Source organism: Suricata suricatta, chromosome 12 (assembly GCF_006229205.1).
Source record: "Suricata suricatta isolate VVHF042 chromosome 12, meerkat_22Aug2017_6uvM2_HiC, whole genome shotgun sequence".
NCBI classification, from domain to species: domain Eukaryota; kingdom Metazoa; phylum Chordata; class Mammalia; order Carnivora; family Herpestidae; genus Suricata; species Suricata suricatta.
In genome coordinates, this window is record NC_043711.1 from 86141110 (window position 1) to 86161867 (window position 20758).

Here is a 20758-nt window from a genome sequence, read left to right on the forward strand (position 1 = left end):
TTTTGGAAGGAGGGAAGAAGAACACCAATATCCTTGGGAGAATCCCTTATAAACCTGAGGAAACTGTGGCAGTCTGAATAGTTGAATCCAGCCTTCCTTCAAATTGTAGGTACCTTGTTAAGTGCTGGTCGGTCTCTCTTACCTTCCCATTTTCAGGGCCTCTTGGTCAGAGGCAGACATGAGACCTCATAGGGTCACTGAAAAGTACCTGGGCCCAGAGTCCCTCAGATTCCAAAAGAAGCTGAGAAAACTGGGGTTGGGAGGGTATGCAGGAGGGGAAGGGAAGGTGGTAGGTTCCTCTGTATGGAAAGGAGAAAGAAAGGTAGTTTGTGGACCAGTCTATGAATGACTTTGACTTTCATTCTAAGGAGTTTGCCTATAATTCTCAAATGCCATATCCTTTTGAAAACCACTCATACTTGCTGAGCTGGAATGAGGTTTCTTAAGATAAAATTTAACAGTGCTCATCTTTCCCAGTGTGAAGAAGAATGAGCTTAAGGGATAGAACTTTTTAAAGATTTAAGTGTACCCATGTATTTTGCTTAAACTCTGCTGGCTGGGCATGCAGATTTCAGAACAAGTAGAAAATGGAAGTTAACAGAAATGAATTGGAGAAGGCTAACTAACCATCCTTGATTTCTCTTCGTGAGTATGGTGTTTATGATGGAAACATTTACGTTGTATTCATACAGATATGTTTTCTGTGGCTAAAACTTTTCATTTATGTGGTAGACATAGATCATTTCATGGGGGAATATACAGCCTAGGGAGAAGCAGTACATGCCGTGGAGAATGTATAGGATAGGGAAAGGCGGTGGTACATGCCATGGTAAAGAGCGTGATCCCTGGAACCCAGCAGATGTGGAAACAAACCCAGCTCCACCATGTCATAGCTCTGAAGCCTCAGGTAAGAAGTAAACCTCTCCCTGTCTTAGCTTTCTTGTCTGTGAAGTAGAGAGAACATTTCTTAATATTCAGTGAGTTGTTTTGATGGTTGCATGAGTAGCGTGTATTAAGTGCTCATTAAAGTGGAGCTCTTAATATGTTTTCTGAAGAACACTGTGACTTCCAGGTGTTCCATTACCAGAGATTTGTGTGTCAGTGCTGCAGGGGATGAAATACTCTCAACAAATTTTATGTGTGATTTGAGGACATTGGTGGGTGGGAAATTATAGGGGTATGTTTCTAGTGTGATGGAAAATTGTTGGAAGTTGGGAATTGTTGACTGAAAAATCTGGATCTTGGAGTAAACTCTTTTCTTTGTCTTCCTTTCCTACTTTGGGTGCTTCATTCTTCTATCTTTTTCTATCCTGGAACATAGAATGAGGAGGGCTCCCTCATGTTAGGAGTGTACCACGTCAGATCATTTTATTCCCCTGCCCGGTGCCGTCTGTCCCAGTTCTGCTCCTGGGCTTCTGAGGCTCTTTTGGGGAGGTGCTCAGACAGCTGCTTCCCAGGGCCCGCCTTCCTACCTGACCTTGCTAAGAGGCTCTTTTAGGACATTCTCAAAACATTTAGATGCGGATTTTCTCCATCTTCTTGGCAGTATGTTTGTAGCTGCTTTATCTTACCATGTAGGATAAAACTATGTTTTACTTATTTTTATATATTTGCAACAGTGTTTAACAGTAATTCTGTTTTGTCTTTTCAGGTGCCATTTGGACAGTCCTTTAGCGGCACGATGTACTCTGAGTGGAGGTCACTGCATTTGGTGATTCAGAATGATCAGGGCCATACCAGTGTGCTGCACAGCTATCCAGAGAGTGTTGGACGAGAGGTGGCAAATGCAGTGGTCCATCCTCTTGGGCAGGCCTTAGGTACCGCTTCAGTGGCTGGTAGTGAGAGCTTGTTAAAAACTGACAAAGAAGTGAGTGTTTTCTTCATTTTATTTTACTATGTGGAAACATAATCTTGTTACAGAATTTATTTAACATTGTGTTTTTCATGGATTTCTGTCTAATGTATATCTTTCTTCATTTTGACCTTTGTTTGGGTTGAAGGTTGGGGTTGACTGAGAGTTTGTGGGGGTTATAAGGAATACGTTGTACCATTGTGCTGCTGGCTCCAATTCTCCACTTGAGCCGGGAGCCCGAGACAGAGCCTTGAGTTATCAGGCCCCTTACTTGAAGCTCTGGGCCCAGTCTTCAGATTTCTGTTTTGAGGTGTGTTTGGAAGGTCTTCATTGCTACCCCAGATGGCCTCTGACTGAAGGCCTGCCTTCTGCCAAGTTTTCAGGCTACGCATATGTGCTGAACCTGAGGTCCTCCTGTGTCTCCATGTCTGCCTGCCCTCACCTGACTCTCTGGTTTAAGAGTGCTACAGAGCAGCTAAGTCTGTGTGGTTGTGAGCCCAAGTATTTAGAATTAGGGTTGTGTTTGCTGTCCCTAAAGATAAGGGCTCTTGGAGTAGCTTGACTTGGAGTTGGTCCCCTCTGTTCTTGGATTCAGGAGATTGGGTTGAAGTGAAGTTTTCACGGAGAGGTCATGAAGGGACCCTGAAAATGGAGGGATACAGGAACTTGCTAGTATGCGGTCTGGCTAAGATATGGGGTTAGAACTTTGGGCTTGAGGAAGTTCATACAACCTTCAGGCTTTGGGTTAACTTATTTCTTAGACACTTCTTCTCCCCCTTTTTGATTTCTTTCGAATGAAGGAGAAATTAGACTTCAACTAGATATAAAACTAGTCTAGATAGAAGACTAAAGATTTATAACTCTAAAGGCATTTTATTTACCCTCTATAGGCTGGGTTGCTGGAGGGTGAAGCTCTTCAATTTGAGGAGCGTTTGTCTCACTTCAGAGGACCTTGGCAGAGACTAACCCCTGAGGGCTGGCACTTGCCCCAGTGTAATCTCCTCTTGGTGGGTCTGGAATCTTCTCCTGGGAAGAGATGGCACATGAGTGGATAGAAGTGTCTGGTACCTCCCTTGTTCATTCTCCTTTCCTACCTTCTAAAAGATATTACAGAACAGTCCTTGAATCCAGTGTCCTCTAGAATTTTACAATTAAACTATTGTGAAGGTGGCACCTAGGATGTTTTCTCCTCTATCTTTCATCTGACAATTAGGGACTTGCGGCCTCCTTTAAGATCTCCACCTGTGTGTGGCTCCGTTCCTCTTGTGTTTGTCACAACTTCACCGTGCTGTCGTGGTCATTAATGCGTAATTCTTTTGTAGATTATATTGTATGAAGTATATTCTAGTGCTGTACATATTTTTACACATAGCCTTTGTAGTTGTTTTTGAGTTTAGAATTTTCAGTACCTGTGTTTAATCTTGTTAGATTCAACTTGAAGTCTTCGGGAATCCTTAATTTCTAACAAGTTAGCTATCCATTTTAGCTTTGTGAATATCTACAGATGGTCAGCATATAATCTGTTTCTCTCTTTTCCTAAGTTAAAATCTCAGCAGGGCCTTTGGTGTACCACTGGGTACCTTCTTCCTAAATGATCCTGGTACATGAACCCACTGTTGTTCCCTCATTTTTCTTGTGTTTCACCCGCTTATGAATCCAGCCATTCTGCCTTCCTGTGGGTCATATGTATCCATCTTGTCCACAAGGACCTGCCTCTAACCACATTTCTTGCTAAAGCCCAGATTTCCCTGAGCCAGAGAAGGGTGTTAATGGTATGGTGACAGTAGCTTTAGATGTGTAGCTGGAAGGCTAAGGCTCAGGTTTTCAGTTCTACCATTTCCAAACCAGTGACTCGCCCCAAATTACTTAATCTTGCTAAGTTATCAGTTTTCTTATCTATAAAGTGAGGATAGTTTACCTTCTCACACAAGGTTATTTTGATGGTTAGATGCTGTTTATAGAAGTGCTTTGTAAACTGCCAGGATTGTACCATTGCCTGCTGCTTTCATAGTAGCCTTGCTAATAAAAGAATGGTGCTTGTCTGGCATGACTTGTTCTTTTTGAGTAGGTTGGGTCCCAGTGATCATGCTCCCCTTCTATAAGTGCTCACTGATCATCTGCTTAGTCATTTGTCCTGGAGTTTAGTGTGGGATTCCCTGAAACTTTCCAGTTTATAGTATCTGGAATATCATTTCATCTTCTTTTGCAAATTGTGCTATTTTTCCCTTCTTGCCACATCATATTCTTTTTCATGGGCAGGTTCTCTCAGCCCTTATGATGTAATTCAGATAGGTAAAGAGGCTAGAATTCATTTAGCGCAGCTGAGTGCCTTATTAAGATACTACCTAGCTTGGGGCACCTGGGTGGCTTAGTTGGTTGAGCATCTGACTCTTGAGCTTGGCTCAGGTCATGATCTCACAGTTCGTGAGATCGACACCCCCCCCCCCCCACCCACCATGGTCTCCCCCCCACCCCCCTGCCAGGTGTCAGCATGGAACCTCCTTGGAATTCTCCCCCCATCTCTCTCTCTTGGTCTGTTCCCTGCCCCTGCCCACAGCTTGTTGCACGTGCATGCTCTCTCAAAAGAAATAAACATTAAAAAAATCTGGGGCACCTTGACTCAGTGGTTAAGCATCCAGCCGAGGCTCAGGTCATGATCTCATGGTTTGTGAGTTCAGGCACCCCATAGAGCTCTCTGCTGCCAGCACAGAGCCTCCTTCGGGTCCTCTGTTCCCTTTTCTCTCTGCCCCTCCCCAACTGGCACTGGCACATGCTCTCTCTCAAAAATAAACATTAAAAAAAAATTTTTAAAAATCTTACCCAGCTTTAGTCCTTTCTCACTTGTGTTTGTTCTTATCTGTACATGTTAATTATTTTCTTTGGTAGAAAAAATAGTGACAAAATAAGAGTTGAGCAGCTCATCTTCTTTCCTATTGTTTGTTAATGTTGCATAATCTAGAAATGAAATATAATTAAATTTATGTATATGATTTCCTAAGTGACATACATACCTGTATATAAATTAAAAGGAGAAAAGTAGCTAATATTTTCTATCTCTGTTTCTCAGTCTTCGTGGAAAATCAAGATGACCCGTATTTGCTTTTTATTTCATAGAGCAAATAATAATAATAATGTCTAATGGGTAAAGCCAATGTGAAAGTGATATTTAGAAAGAAGTAATTTACTTTTTTCTTAAATATTTTGCTTAGAAAATGTTGTCTGAGTATGTTTTATCCATGAAAAGTACATTTTCAAGAGTAAATCTCATATATAGTTGAGAAAATATACTGTCCATTGAAAGGTTTTTGGTAGTAAAAGAGGTACACATTTAAAATCAGTCTGCTGAAATATAGTAGGGATGTGTAATAATTCTGTATGTGTATTTTCTTTTGTTTAGGTGAAATGGACCATGGAAGTAATTTGCTATGGATTGACCCTTCCATTGGATGGAGAGACTGTAAAATATTGTGTTGATGTATATACAGACTGGATTATGGCTTTAGTATTGCCGAAAGATTCTATCCCATTGCCAGTTATTAAAGAGCCTAATCTATATGTTCAAAGTATACTAAAACACCTGCAAAATCTTTTTGTACCAAGGTAAGCTATACCATCTATCTGGCCTGTGACCCGGATCATAATAAAATATTCATAAAAGTTACTTTTTTCTGATTTCATTGTTAGGTCTTTGAAAAGTAGCTTTCATTACTGTTCAATTAGAGAATGTATTAATATGAATGATGAGAGATATGGGCTTATATAATGTTTACTAGGAGTTTTTATCAAGTGTGTGTTCATTTTAAAGGCTTTTGGTTTTCTAAGATCTGATAGCTTTTAGAGATTAAAATACAGTGAACCCTTTCCCTTCCATTCGAAAAACATACTTTTGCCTATCATAATTCTTTCTACACTTAAGCTAAAGGCAGCTAAGCCTTCTACCTTAAAATGAACCTTTCCTATGAGAGAATGAAGACACCAAAGTAAGCAGACTTGAAATTATTATGGACAAATTCATAGTTGGCCAAAAGATGATCTTAACAGTTTGTTACTGATAATTTCTCCTACCTTCTGAGACAGTGACCTTAAATATTATAATATGGGGTATGTGCCTTATTTGGGCTTAACATTTTCTTTCCCAAATCTAAAAGATTATGTCGCATTGTAAAGAGTTTGGGAAATATAGCAAATAATGGAGAAGAAAGCATTAATTATCTTCTTAACCATTTTTGAGGATTTCCTTTAAGAAAAATCTGTTTTCAGCTGTTTTTTAAAAAAATGTTCTTTAACGTTTATTTATTTTTGGGCGACAGACAGATCATGAACAGGGCAGGGCAGAGGGAGAAACAGAATCCAAAGCAACCTTCAGGCTCTGAGCTCTCAACATGGAGCCCAACATGGGGCTGGACTCACAAACCGCGAGATCATGACCTGAGCTGAAGTCGGCTGCTTAACCAACTGAACCACTCAGGCGCCCATATTTTTTATGTATTTGAAAGAGGCAGAGGGGCTTGCTTCCTTTCGGGAAAGTTCTCATTACAGCTTTTTTTTACTGTCAGGTGGTGAGGGACTTTGAATCATCCAAAAACCACTTTGGGGTGCCTGGCTGGCTCAGTTGGTAGAGCATGCCACTCTTGATCACAGAGTCGTGAGTTTGAGCCCCATGTATGTTGTCAAATTTACTTAAAAAACTTTTTAAAAAGAGTTTTAGAAGGAAGATCACCTTGCAAAATTTGAATTAAAAAAATCTGCATTGAGAACTCTGATGTGTAAGATCAGTATAACTCCTTGCCTTGCGTGAAATGCTGGCTATAATCTGGCCCTAGCCAGATTAGTTGCTGCTAATTCTGCATGAGCCCTGCTCATTGGTCAGACTCATAAATTAAACATTCCCTTAAGACTCCTTAATGATCTTCCCCATCTTCACCTACCCTTTTGTTTTCTTCCTTTTCCTTTCTCTCTCGTAGCTGTCCACATCTTACTCTTGTGGTTCATTTTAAATTCTGCCTTGTAAAGAGAAAAACCTTACTTGACCATCCAGGCCCAATAGTGATTGTACCTTTTCTGAACATGTGTGGTACTTTCTGTGTCACTCTTATTGCTTCACTGTTTTATTGCTTTTAAAATGTGTGTGTTTCATTTCCCTGTCTAACCAACTTGAAGGCAGGATCTAGTTGTATACTATATACTATTTTAGGCTTTCACAGTACCTGATGTGGTACTGATACTACCTTAGGTGTGAATTGAATGCTCGTTGCATGAGTTATTGATTTCAAATAGTAGTAATTACAGGAGGTGGTTGGCAGTGATTAGTGTATTTTTTGTGTCAAAGCAGGTTCTTTTTTATTTTTTAAGTTTATTTTGAGAGAGAATATGTGTGCATCTGAGAGAGGAGCAGAGAGAGAGAGAGAGAGAGGGAGAGAGGGAGAGAGGGAGAGAGGGAGAGAGGGAGAGAAAATCCTAAGCAGGCTCTGTGCTGTCAATGAGCAGCCCAATGCAGGCTTTGATCCCATGAATCGGGAGATCGTGACCTGAGCCAAAATCAGGAGTCAGACACTTAACCAACTGAGCCCCCCGGGTGCCCTTCTAAGCAGGTTCTTCTAAAATGGTATGATATTTAGTGCTTTCTTGTCATTCCATGTAAGAGACTAATTTACTGGGCTTTTTCTTTGTGCATGGGGCAAGTCTCATGAGTGATACTGTCACCGATTCTTTCCTATTTGTACTTTTACTACCTCTCAGTGCTCAGTTAATTTGTATAGATGAAAAATATCAATTACATTTGAGTTAATTGGGCTTTTTCTTTTTTTTGCCTTTTGAGAACCTGAGTACCCTGTTCATTTTACTGTTTGGTAATTATCTTGTTTTCTCAAGAGTGTTCGAGGTTTTCTGAGAGAATACTGAACTGAGTACTAGAGTTCTCCTGGCCAGCAGTGTCTTAGGGAGCTGAATATTTTCAGTGGTAAATATTGGGAGTTACGATCTCATCTTTCTTTTTTTTCATTAAGTTTATTTATTTATTCTGGGAGTGAGAGAGAGAGAGAGAAAAAGAGAGAGAGAGAGAGAGAGAGACAGCACAAGATGGGGAGGGGCAGAGAGAGGGAGAGGCAGAATCCTATACAGGTTCCACACCAGTGTAGAGCCCCATGCAGGGCTCCAAGTCACAAACTGTGAAATCATGGCCTGAGCCCAGCTCAAGAGTCAGACACGTAACTGACTGTACCACCCAGGTGCTCTGATCTCATCTTTCTTTATTGGAAGTATCAGGTTTTAAAAATTCATATCACAAAATTGTCATCAAGTTACTTAGTTGTTTTTGTAAAAACTGATATTCAGAATAGAAGAAACTTTTTACCTCTTTGCTAGAGACAAGTCAGGGTGGGGGTAACCTTTTTCTTTTTGCCTATCAGTTTGATCTCCTTTTTGTTTGCATAATTGAGTGAACAGTGAACCATTTTTTAAAATTGATGGGTTTTCATTGCTCAAATATATTGCAGTTTAAAAATATAATATTCTTCTAAAGCAGTGGTTGGCAAACTTTTTGGATAAAGAGCCAGATAATAAATATTTTAGGCTTTGTGGGCTATATGGTATCTGTTGTAACTAGTCAATTCTGCTGATGTAAAGAAAGCAGCCATAGATAATATATAAATGAATGAGTGTAGCAGTGTTTCAATAAAACTTTATTAACAAAAAACAGATGGCAGACCAGATTTGACCCATGGACAATAGTTCACCAGCCCCTGTTCTAAGAACAGTTTTTCTGAAGATCAGAAGTTGTTTTTGAATATATTGAGGGAGGGCACTTGGGTGGCTCTGTTGGTTAAGTGTCCGACTTTGGCTCAGGTCATGAGTTTGTGGGTTCAAGCCCCGCTTTGGGCTCTGTGCTGACAGCTCAGAGCCTGGAGCTTGCTTCAGATTCTGTGTCTCCCCCTCTCTCTGCTCCTCCCCCGTGCATACTCTGTTTCTATTTCAATAATAAATAAACATAAATTTTAAAAAATAGAGGGAAAAGATAATCTCTGGTGTTTAAACTTCTCTGTTTATTTTTTTAGTAAAGATGTTCTGATTTCTCTTAGCTTTAGAAACCTGGACACTGCTCCTCAGTTTTGGCCTTAGTGAGGCTACAGTACCTACAGAGCAGGTGTCTCCTTTTGTACCACTGGGTGGATAACTGGAATTGGTTGGTAGGCCTGGGTTACTGCTTGGGAAGCTTAAAGTGCTATCACTAAGTTGGAAGAGTCAGCCCCAGTGCTATTTTTATTCTTCTTCTGGACTTTTTCTTCTTTGGTCGGAAGGAATTTGAATGGCTATTAAATAGCTTCTTATTGTTCTTCAAGTGGCTAGAGCGACAGACACACACTTGAGCCTCATGGATTCCCCTCCAGCTGAGCATGGACAGCTTCCTGCTCTTGGGGGCTGTTGGCTTTTCCTAGGTGAATGTCTCATTTTGTCTGACTTCTTTAGGAGAAACTTAGTAATATCATTTGTTTGCACCTCTAAGGTAAGTGGCGCAGAATCTGAGACTCTTCTCTCCTAAGGTTGAGGTGGGAGTGCTAAGGCCACTCACTTTATTTTCTGGATTTCTTGAGGAAGCTCTGAGATTCCCTGCTCCGATTCACCCATGTTTTATCAGTTCTTTGTGACGTGAGTCATAATGTAGCAACTTGTCCTCAAGATTTATTTCAGTAATATCAGTTGTCTTGGGTTTTATGTAGGTGGTCGGGAGGCCAACTCACCACTGACTTATGCAGTGAGTTTCCTACTACTTTTAAGATTCTCATAGTCTACTTTGGAAAGCGTGAATAAGAGCCTGAGGCTTAGACCTCTGTCTTCAACTCTAGCCCTAATTTGGTCTGTTTTTTTCTCTTGGGAAAAAAATGGTCCTGTGGACTAAAGAGTTACAAAACTTTTCTAGGGTATCTTGGGAACCACTGGAAGCTCCATCTTAGGTCAAGTTGCCTTTTTTATTAGAAGAGCAGTAGCAGGTGCTCATTTCTGAGGCAATTACCTCCATACCTCATCAGTTTTAGTGACCTGTGAGAATATTCCATTGGGTCTGTAGGTTCTTCTCTAGCAGACATTAGCTTCAAAGAGACTGTGAGCATTATGAATTCACATTCTGAATTCATGTGAATGTGTGATTTAAAAAAATTTTTTAAAGGATACAAAGGCCATTCTGCTTCCATGTGAGCAACGGATGTGGCTGTGGGTAATAACTCATTCATTCATCAGAAAATGGTGTGCCTGTTATGGGTCAGGCACATTTTAGACTTAGGAAATCCAGAAGTGAAGCTTACATTCTAATGTTCCCCTCAGCCCCCAGGAGCTATTCAAGCTCTCCTAGAAGTGACTGGTTGAGATCCCAGAGTGTGAAACTGTGTGCTGATGGAACAGCTCTGAACTGAAGAGCGCGCCCAGCCCTGACCTTGGTGCTTTCAGGGAGTGCCATCGGACCATTGTTCGCTGCGCACATAATCTCCCTGTCCTTAAGTCGTCGCTTTCTTTCCTCAAGGCTTGTCAGTGATATCTGGCTGTCTTCTTCAGACAGGAACAGGGCTCCAGTCAGATCCGACTGTGCTTACAGGTCCTGAGAGCCATTCAGAAGCTGGCCCGCGAGTCATCCATCATGGCACGAGAGACGTGGGAAGTCTTACTGCTGTTTCTTCTGCAGATTAATGACATACTTCTAGCCCCGCCAACTGTTCAAGGTCCGTTTATTTTTTTTTCTTGTTTATTTCCAAGCTCCAGATACAGTTCCCTTTAAACTCAATGACTAGTAGACTCAGTGGGGATTTACATTTTGGTATGACATTTGGCAAACTAAGGTTGAAAAACCATTCTTAGAATGGAAGACCTCAGGCATAACATGAAGTTTCTTTACCTTTGGTGATGATTTTGCTAATGAAGGGAGAAACTGTGCATTGATGTATATTTGATAATGATAGCAGTAGTTTGTTTAGTGTATTACGATAGAGCCTATATAAGAAACAGCTAACTGAAGTATAACCTGTAAGGACTGTGCCTGATTGGTTGCAAAGTAGTTTTCAAAGTAGACACTAAAAACTTGACAGCTACAGAAGATATTTTGTTCAGCAAATGAAACCTACAAAGTCTTCAGTGTTCTCTCTGAAAGTATGTCAGTATGCCATTCATTACCTTGTCATTAAGAAGCCTCCTGTTTTACACCTTCAGATTGTATTTTAGAAGCCCTGCTGTGTATGTACACAGTTTACATAGATTGGAAGTTGATATTCTAGTACTAGGTTCTCTTGTTGCCTATTCGTCTTTGTAGTCTCTTCACTAACAGACATGCAGATGTGCTTGTGATCTCACCCAAATACAGTCCAGGAAAGTATCTAAAGGAAACTACAGAATTCCACTATTGACCCTATAATAGTAATACTTTATTACTGATAGTAGCTGGCTAGTCATTGACTCGTTAGCTCTTTGCTACAGATTGCCTATGCCAGGGATCTCAGCAACTCAAAGCAGGCAATTCTTCCCCTTCTGGGGCTTATTATTGTTGAAATTTAATTTTTGCTCATTTGAAATACGCATCCTTGTAACTTTTCCTACTAATCCCAAGTTTGCCTTGTGGAGTTATGCAGAGTATAAACCCCTGTTTTTCTCCCTAGTTCCAGGGCTCAGAACAGAGGAACAGGCCTGTATTCATGGTTGAGGCTCTGTCTTGCCCAGCATCGGTCCTTTTGCTCCCTTTTTTGTCCCTCTCTTCCTTGAAGGGTAGCTTTCAAACACCTGAAAGTTTTATAACAAAGTTTGGAGGTAGAAAGACCTGGGTACTTATTTGCTTTGATTCCTTCACTTACTGACTGTGTAAACTTGGACAGGATACTTAAATTTTCTCATCTAAGTTTTCTCCTCTTCAAAATGAGTATAACTGATAATTGGTGGAAGGATTATCCTGCAGGATTAATGTGAGGAATATGTGAAGTCATATATATGAACAGGTTGACACAGAAATGGACCCAGTAGTCACACATCATAGACATTTGTCCTTTCCCTTCTCCTCTGTGTCCTGTCTACTTGCTGGAAGACTAAGATTGTTGATAAGAAATGAGCAGAGTGGCTTGAAAACTTATTTTTAAATGTTTTATTTGTTTTTGAGAGAAAGGCGGGGGAGGGAGACAGAGAGAGAGAGAGAGAGAGAGAGAGAGAGAGAGAGGGAGGGAGGGAGGGAGGCAGAGAGAGGCAGAGAGAGGCAGAGAGAAAGGAAGACAGAATCCAAAGCAGGCTCCTGGCTCTGAGCTATCAGCACAGAGCCTGACATGGGGCTCAAACCTACGAACCATGAGATCATGACCTGAGCCAAAGTTGGACATTTAACCAACTGAGCCATCTAGGCGCCCCGTGACTTGAAAACTTTATAAATGATAATTGGTTGATGTTGTTATGATTTTCTTCATAGGAGTTCCTAAGAACAGTTTCTCATTCTTACTAAGTGGCTATTTGAGAGTCAGAACTTAACATTGTATTTATTTTAAATTTTTAGCCTCTTATCTCAAATGAGTGAATTAAAGATTTTTCTTCAAAATGAGTATGCCAAAGATGTTTTCTTTTTGTTGGTAAGGTGGCATTGCTGAGAATCTAGCAGAGAAGTTGATTGGTGTTCTCTTTGAGGTTTGGTTACTAGCTTGTACTCGGTGCTTCCCAACACCTCCTTATTGGAAAACCGCCAAGGAGATGGTGGCAAACTGGAGGCACCACCCAGCGGTGGTGGAGCAGTGGAGCAAGGTCACCTGTGCACTCACTTCAAGGTAGGTCATTGTCCTTCCCTGGCCTTCCCTCATCCGCCTAGCCTAAGGCAGCTTTCCCCTAGTTTTGTGTCTTCCTGGGATTCATGGAATATGTTGTAAGAAGCCTGTATCCTGTGTCTGTTACTGTATTTTAGATACAGAATTGAGCCACTTTTTAAAAATAGATACAGCAGTTTGACTAGAGCCTGTTAAATTGCAACCTTTTAGATTAAGCAAATCTGGAGAAGCAGATAAATTCTGCACCCTACCTCCCTTGCCAAACCCCCACTCTTAATCTGATTACTAAAAAATTCATGATTATTACTTAAAACAAAACAAACTGTAGAAAGGTATAATAGTTAAGTTCAGGGACGCCTGGGTGGCTCATTTGGTTAAGTGTCCGGCTTCGGCTCAGGTCATGATCTCGCAGTTCGTGGGTTCAAGCCTCGTGTTGGGTTCTGTGCTGATAGCTAGCTCAGAGCCTGGAGACTGTTTCAGATTCTGTGTCTCCCTCTCTCTCTGACCCTCCCTTGTTTCTGCTGTCTCTCTCTGTCTCTCAAATATAAATAAAAAACATTAAAAAAATTTTTTTAATAATTAGGTTCAGTAGAAATTCAATTATATATGTTTATACATAGCCTTACAGAAATGAGACCATACTATAATGTGCTGTATTATAATGAAAGTAGGTAGTTTGTTATAATAATTTTACCCTTTTTACCATTTATATGCAATATTATCACTGTGAGTAATTGGGCTTTTTTTTCAGACTTGTTTTTTTCATTTCAACTCTGCATATGTAACTCTAAATGATGAGGATTCTTTTTTAAACACAATCACAATACCATTATCACACTTAAAAAATGTTAACAGTTCTTTAATATTCGTTAGCCATTCAATGTTTAAATTTACCCTGAATGCCTCAATTTTTTTCTTTCTGTGGTTTCTTTCTATAGTTTGATTCTATGAATCAAAACTATAGAATTCACATATTACATTTAGTTGACATACTTAAAAATTTTTTTTTAAATTTCTTAGCATTTATTTATTATTGAGAAACAGAAAGACAGAACATGAGCATGGGAGGGGCAGAGGTGGGGGGAGACACAGAATCCGAGGCAGGCTCCAGGCTCTGAGCTGTCAGCGCAGAGCTGATACAGGGCTCAAACACACAGACTGCAAGATCATGACCTGAGCCAAAGTCAGATGCTCAACTGACTGAACCACCCAGGTGCCCCTAGTTGACATATTTCTTAAGCCAATCTTAAACTATAGGTTCCTACTCTCTCATTTTTATTTCTTTGCAGTTTTTATTGTTGAAAACTTGGGTTTTTAGAGTGTTACACATTCTGAATTTTTCTGATATGTTTTTCTGTCCTCTGTAGTTCCTGTCAACTGGTAGTTAGATCTAGAGACTTGATTTAATTTAGTTTTGATGTTGGGGGAGGCACTGTGGAGGCAGGAAGAAATTTAATTATTTTTAATCTTTAAAATGTTTATTCTTGAGGGGGTGCGGAGAGAGAGCACGAGAGAGAGAGAGAAGTGTCCAAGTAGGGGAGGGGCAGAGAGAGCTGGAGACACAGAATGTGGGTCACAAACTCAAGAACCATGAGATCATGACCTGAGCCAAAGTCAGACGCTTAACTGACTGAGCCACCCAGGTGCCCTAAGAACAAATAATTTATAGGTAGCATTATGTATCAGAAGGTAGATTGGTCTTTTTCTGAGCTAATAAAATTTTTATCTATGGAGGTTTTAGAATTTTCTTTTGATTCTGGTATATCCTAGTGAATGTCAAAAATCTAAAAATCTACTTTTAAATAATACTTTTTCATTATGGATTTTATACTGATTATAAAAGTAATACATTCTTGGGGCACCTGGGTAGCTCAGTTGGTTAAGCATTGGACTCTTGATTTTGGTTCGGGTCATGATGTCATAGTTCATGGGATCGAGCTCCGCGTCAGGCTCCTCATGATAGCACAGTGCCTGCTTGAGATTCTTTCTGCCTCTTCCCTGCTTGTGCTCTTTCTCTTCCTCTCAAAATAAATAAATAAACAAATAAACATAAATAGAAAATTTGGAAGACAAGGAAAAGTGTCCATCACAGATAACCAATGTTAACATTTTAATGTATTTTTTTCAATTTCTCTTTATAAAAAAAATTATTCTATTATTTTATTGTTATCTACTTTTTTGTTTTTTGTTTTATTTTTTGGAGAGAGAGAGAGAGAAAATGGGTATGCACACACAAGCAAGCAGGAGAGAGGCAGAGAAAGTGGGAGAGGGAGAATATTAAGTAAGCGTCATTAGCGCAGAGCCTCATGTGGGTCTTGATCCCCACTGTGAGATCATGACCTGAGCTGAAATTAAGAGTTGGATGCTTAACTGACTGAACCACCCAGGTGCCCCTATAAATGGAACTTTAATTGAACCATTTCATTGTTGTTTAAATATTTATGTTGTTCCCAATGTTTTACTTTAAAAATATTGTTGAGGCGCCTTGGTGATTCAGTGGGTTAAGTCTGACTTCAGCTTGGGTCATGATCTTGCAGTCATGAGTTCGAGCCTAGGGTTGTGCTCTGTGCTGACAGCTCAGAGCGTGGAGCCTTCTTTGGATTCTGTGTCTCCCTCTCTTTCTGCCCCTCCCCCGCTCAGGTCGTGCTCTCATGGTTTGTGGGTTTGAGCCCCGTGTCGGGCTCCATGCTGACAATGTGGAGCTTGCTTTGGATTCTGTCTTTCTCCTCTCTCTCTCTGCCTGTCCCCCACTCATGCTCACTCTCTCTCAAAATAAATAAACCATAAAAAATAATTATAGCTTAGTTGTGTTGAAGGAGTTTGCAGTGGGTTGAATCTTTTAACAATATATTATAATAAGTAACAAATTATATAATATAACATAAGTTGAATGTTATATGAGTATATAATTATTTGCAATTATTATAAGTAAAAATAAAGATTTATAATTTTATAAATTGATAATATGACTTGTAATTATATATATTACAAAATTGACAAAGTTAATGTATCATATACAATCTTATATGTTACATACTATATATTATAAAGCTACATATATAAGGTTAGATTTTAATGATACATGTTTAATGTATAATATGTATATGTGATTTTATAAATTATAGATACATAACCTAAAATATAAATTAAATATAAAATTATAAGTAATACTTTTAAAAACAAGTTATTCAAATATTTGAAAAATTTTTTAAATCTTTTACAAAACTGGAAATCCCCTTTTAATTTCTCTCTCATCATTAAGGGTTTTCATTTATCTTAATCACTTTTGTGAGGTATGATACACATTTCAACGATTTTGTCTTCTCTTTCTCTTATGTTTTTTTAATGTTTATTTTATTTTTGAGAGAGAAAGAAACAGAATATGAGTGGGGAGCAGCAGAGAGGGAAACACAGAATCCAAAGCAGCCTCCAGGCTCCAAGCTGTGAGCACAGAGCCCGACACGAGGCTCGGACTCCCGAACTGTGAGATCATGACCTGCGCTTAAGTTGGATGCTTAATCAACAGAGCCACCCCTGCGCCCCTCTCTTACCATATTTTAATTCTTGAATATATTTTTTACTCTGTTAAGAAATGAACTTGGTGGTGTGTAATTTTTTTTAATATTCTAGATTGCTACGCTTTACGTATGGTCCTTCATTTCCTCCGTTTAAAGTTCCTGATGAAGATGCCAGTCTGATCCCTCCTGAAATGGATAACGAGTGTGTGGCCCAGACATGGTTTCGCTTCTTACACATGTTAAGGTACTATTATTTAGTATAGTGTTTGCTCTCTATCCCGTGTCTTAGGGCAGAAACCATGCTGTGACTCTCATGCAGGTGTTCAGCGTGTGGCTGCTAAGTGCAGGCCTCAGATGGAGCTGCATGGGACAGTGGGCGTGTCTGCATCATGTGCCTCCTGCTCTCCCTGTGTCAGCCGTCCTCTATCTGCACTCTCTGGAAGTTTGTCCCCTGTAGTACATACAACATTTGTTCTCTCGCCTGCTGCTGCAGCCTAGATGATGGCTCTCCCAGGACTTTGTTGCATTCCGTGGGGCCTGGAGACTGCCTTGCTTCTGTGTGTGACCAGTGCTGTCTGGTCAGCCTGGCTAGGAGGGCCTCTCCTCTAGTGCCCTTGTTTAAAATGTCACTGAGGCATTCCCTGAAACTACACAGAAAGATAAATTGCTGCTTCCTGCTCTGTCTTTATAATTCTATTCAGTTCAGTTTCATTGTTTCCTATTTTTGTTCTCTACTAGCCACAACCTTGTGTTGTGTGTAACTTCTGTTGCATACTGCCTTAATTCTTAAACCATTTTCTTTCATTCTGGTTCGACTGGCCTCATTTTTCTGTTTGTGTATTAGTGATTCTAAATTACTCTTTTTGACCTTTTTATAAATTAAGGTTGTTAACCATTCTCTTTCTTTCCAGTTTTTATTGTGTTTTTCATCTTTCAGTGATTTCAGTTTAAAAATGTCTTTTTCTGTGATTGTTTTCTGTTCTTTAAAATTAGAAATTTTGGGGGTGCCTGTGTGGCTCAGTTAAGTGTCTGACTTTGGCTCAGGTCATGATCTTGCAGTCTGTGTGTTTGAGCCCTGTATCGGCTCTGTGCTGACAGCTCAGAGCCTGGAGCCTGCTTCAGATTCTGTGTCTCCTTCTCTCTGCCCCTTCCCTGCTCATGTTCTGTCTTTCTTCGTCTCAAAAATGAATAAATATTAAATAAATTTTTTTAAAATTAAAAATTCTTTCTATATAATTAATCCCTTTTCTCTTTTTTGATAGTAATCCCGTGGATTTGAGTAACCCAGCCATTATAAGCTCTACTCCCAAATTTCAGGAACAGTTCTTAAATGTGAGCGGAATGCCACAAGAATTGAATCAGTATCCCTGCCTTAAACATCTGCCTCAAATATTTTTTCGTGCCATGCGTGGAATCAGCTGTCTGGTGGATGCATTCTTAGGTGAATTTTGTGTATGTTGCTAGATGTTTGGAGACCTACATGTCGATAACTCTAGAGTCTAGATTTAGAAACTATTGTGGAAAGCCAAAAGGAAAAAAACAACCAGATTTGATGATAAATAACAAAGTAGGAAAAATTATTTGCAACAAATGTAATAGCTAGAAAGGTTTTATCTTTATATAAACAGATCAAACAAAGCTAAGAAAAAGAAGCCTTCGTAGGTAAATGGACAAAGAATATGAATAAATGGTTTGCAGAAAAGTTCATTCTCACTAGTAATCTAAGAAAATAACATTAAAATTCATTAGGTACTATTCTTCTGTCTGTCATTGGAAAGCAGATTATACCTTTTGTGAGCCATTATTTTAACTTTCTCACATTTTAAGAATATGAAAAGTCAATTTTTTTAACCTATGGAAAGGTAATAATATTTACTATCTATTATTTTCTAAAGCATTTGTTTTGTCCATTTGTTAATATGTTTCATAGGTAATAATTCAAAGTGAGTTTGTCTGATGCATATCAACCCAAAATACCAGTGGTTTAAACAAGATTGTTTGTTTTCACATATGTTAAGGCCAAGGCTAGGTAGTGTAGGGCTGCTCTAGCTGTTCCATCATTGGAAGGGACCCAAGGCCTTCAGTCTTATGGCTCTCCATCCTTTGTGCACTCTCTCATGGTCCATGATGGTTGGATGAGCTCCAACCATTCTGTTCAGGAATTAGGAAGGGAGGAGAGTCTATATTTGATTGGTCCTTTTAAGGAGATTTCTTGAAAGACCTACCCAACAGTCACCTACTTCTCTATGCTCAGGACACAGCCACATCTTATTATAAGGGAAGCTTGAAAATGTAGTTGTATTTTGGGTCACCATGTCCAGCTAATATTTGTGTTCCATAACTCAGGAGGAAAGTGAATGGATATTAGGAGGCAGCTTGTGGTGTCTACTGTAGTCTGTCCTGAGCCTTCACTGGTGTTGCTTGAGGAAGATTTTTCTGACTACGTGTTTGGAACTTTGAAGAATAACTCCATTTGTCTTTTTTTAAAAGGCATTTCTAGACCCCGATCGGACAGTGCTCCTCCAACACCTGTGAATAGATTAAGTATGCCTCAGAGCACGGCTGTCAATACCACCCCACCACATAACCGGAGGCACCGGGCTGTTACTGTGAATAAGGCCACCATGAAGACAAGCACAGTAAGAGTTTTCATCTCTGTTGTTATGCTGTGTGAAGTTGACTTGTTAAGCTGCCATCCATTTAAAAAAGTCCTGGTGTTTTCTCAAATTTTTCTTGAGTGTGGATATATTCTTACACTCCTGTAACAGGTTAGTACTGCTCATGCCTCGAAAGTTCAGCACCAGACATCCTCCACTTCTCCTCTGTCAAGTCCCAATCAGACAAGTTCTGAACCCCGGCCACTGCCTGCCCCTCGGAGACCAAAGGTTAACAGCATCTTGAATCTCTTTGGATCATGGTTGTTTGATGCAGCGTTTGTTCACTGTAAACTTCATAATGGGATAAACAGAGACAGCAGCATGACTGGTAAATATTGCTCAAGAAATATGTTATCACTTTTTTCTTTTCTTTTTTTTTCTTTTTAATCTTTCCTACCTGCAAGATTAATATGTATTTTAAAAAGCTTTCTGTCTCTGACCAAGCAGTGTCTTGTGTTTAACCCCTTCCAGCTGCAGTAACAGAATTTAGGAAGTTTGCCTACCTGTCCTTTTTATGTATGTTCTATGAGGTTTGGCTTTTGTCTGGTTTTATTAGACACTGTCCAGGTTAGCCACTTTTTGTTGAATCAAATTCCTTTCAGTAGGTGGCCTGGAAGTTCCCTTCATGTCAGCCAGGGTAATAATATTGATAGAAAGAATTAAAGATTTTGACCAGAAATTTATTCACAAGAAGTGTTTTCTTAGATTCTGTCAGCCATTCGCTTATTAGTACATATAAATATCAGACACTTTCTGCTTCATGAAAGGCTCTTCTCAGGTTTTAGCCGAGAGAACTTTATTTCAGGGCCCACTTTCAAAAATACCATTTACTCTGGAACTAAATACAACTGGTAGAGAATTAATAACTCAACCCTGATACCTTCATGTAGATTTTATGACAGAAATGCAACTATTTAAATAAATCTAATTTATTTTTGTCATCTTACCATTGTACTTGGAAGTTGTGGCATAGTCTGCAGGATGAGAGTGTGGGGAAGAATGTACTGGATATTTATGATAGGTCTTACAGAGAATGATAATAATGGCCAGCATTTACTGCGCTTCAATTGCTGTGTGCCCAGGCACCATGTTATATGCATTAATGAGTGTATTGGTTGTTTGGTAAGAAAGCACTTTTCTGACTGGGGTTAGAAGTAGCTTGAGAGAAAAAGATGCCTAATTTATGCATGTCTAGGGAGAAGATTGGTTCCGAGGCTTACAACTAACATACTGACCACAAAGGTCTCTGCTTTCTCTCAGAAATGCATTCTTAGCTAATATGAAACATCTCAGAACTAAGGTCTATGTGAGCATTGTACACGTATAATTATTTTGGATGTTCTTACAAATTTTTTAAATAATTTAAAAAGTTGTGACTATGAAGATAGTTTTAAGGAATATGATTTAAGATTGCATGTTTGAGTTTACAGATTCCTTTGTTTATTTTCTTCAAATTCAAAGACTTTATATTCTACCATTTCCATATTTTATTTACAAGCTTGAACGTAATGCTTACTTATGGATAAGTAAATGTACTTACTTAGGATTAAATGAAAACATTTAAAAAATCATTTTTGGCTTATATTTTATGTTCATGTGCCATATATTTTGAGTTTTCCAAATCATGTTTATATTTATTAATTTTTATTGTATTTTCTAGAATGAATCAGTCATATTTTTAATTTTCATTTTTATTAAGGTGCAATTCTTATACTGTAACTTTTGGGTATCAAGCTATTGACACTAAAATCCCTGAATCCAGAATGGCTCAATCTCCTGCCTCTTTGGTGGGCTTGCTTAAAGGGAATATGCAGATCTCACTCTCTAGGGAGTTTGTAACAGCTTTGCTCACCCTCTTGTGCCAAAAGATAGAAACCGGAATTCAGATCATATGTGGGCAACAAATTCTTACTTTTAACTCTTAACATTTTCCTTGGTGTGGAAAAGATAGAAGCTTCT

The 20758-nt window shown here is 39.3% G+C and overlaps 1 protein-coding gene across 3 annotated transcripts in view; it reads left to right on the forward strand.

Moving 5' to 3' along the window:
* Positions 1–20758, forward strand: part of RALGAPB (Ral GTPase activating protein non-catalytic beta subunit) — an 88808-nt gene that overhangs the window by 13354 nt on the left and 54696 nt on the right. For all 3 annotated transcript variants that reach the window (XM_029919306.1, XM_029919307.1, XM_029919308.1), the window contains exons 3-10: positions 1652–1867; positions 5250–5452; positions 10397–10560; positions 12441–12627; positions 16255–16386; positions 17405–17583; positions 18633–18781; positions 18911–19127. In XM_029919306.1, coding sequence (XP_029775166.1) covers positions 1682–1867; positions 5250–5452; positions 10397–10560; positions 12441–12627; positions 16255–16386; positions 17405–17583; positions 18633–18781; positions 18911–19127 — 1417 coding nt within the window. In that variant the 5' untranslated portion in view covers positions 1652–1681. The remainder of the gene's footprint in view (positions 1–1651; positions 1868–5249; positions 5453–10396; positions 10561–12440; positions 12628–16254; positions 16387–17404; positions 17584–18632; positions 18782–18910; positions 19128–20758) is intronic.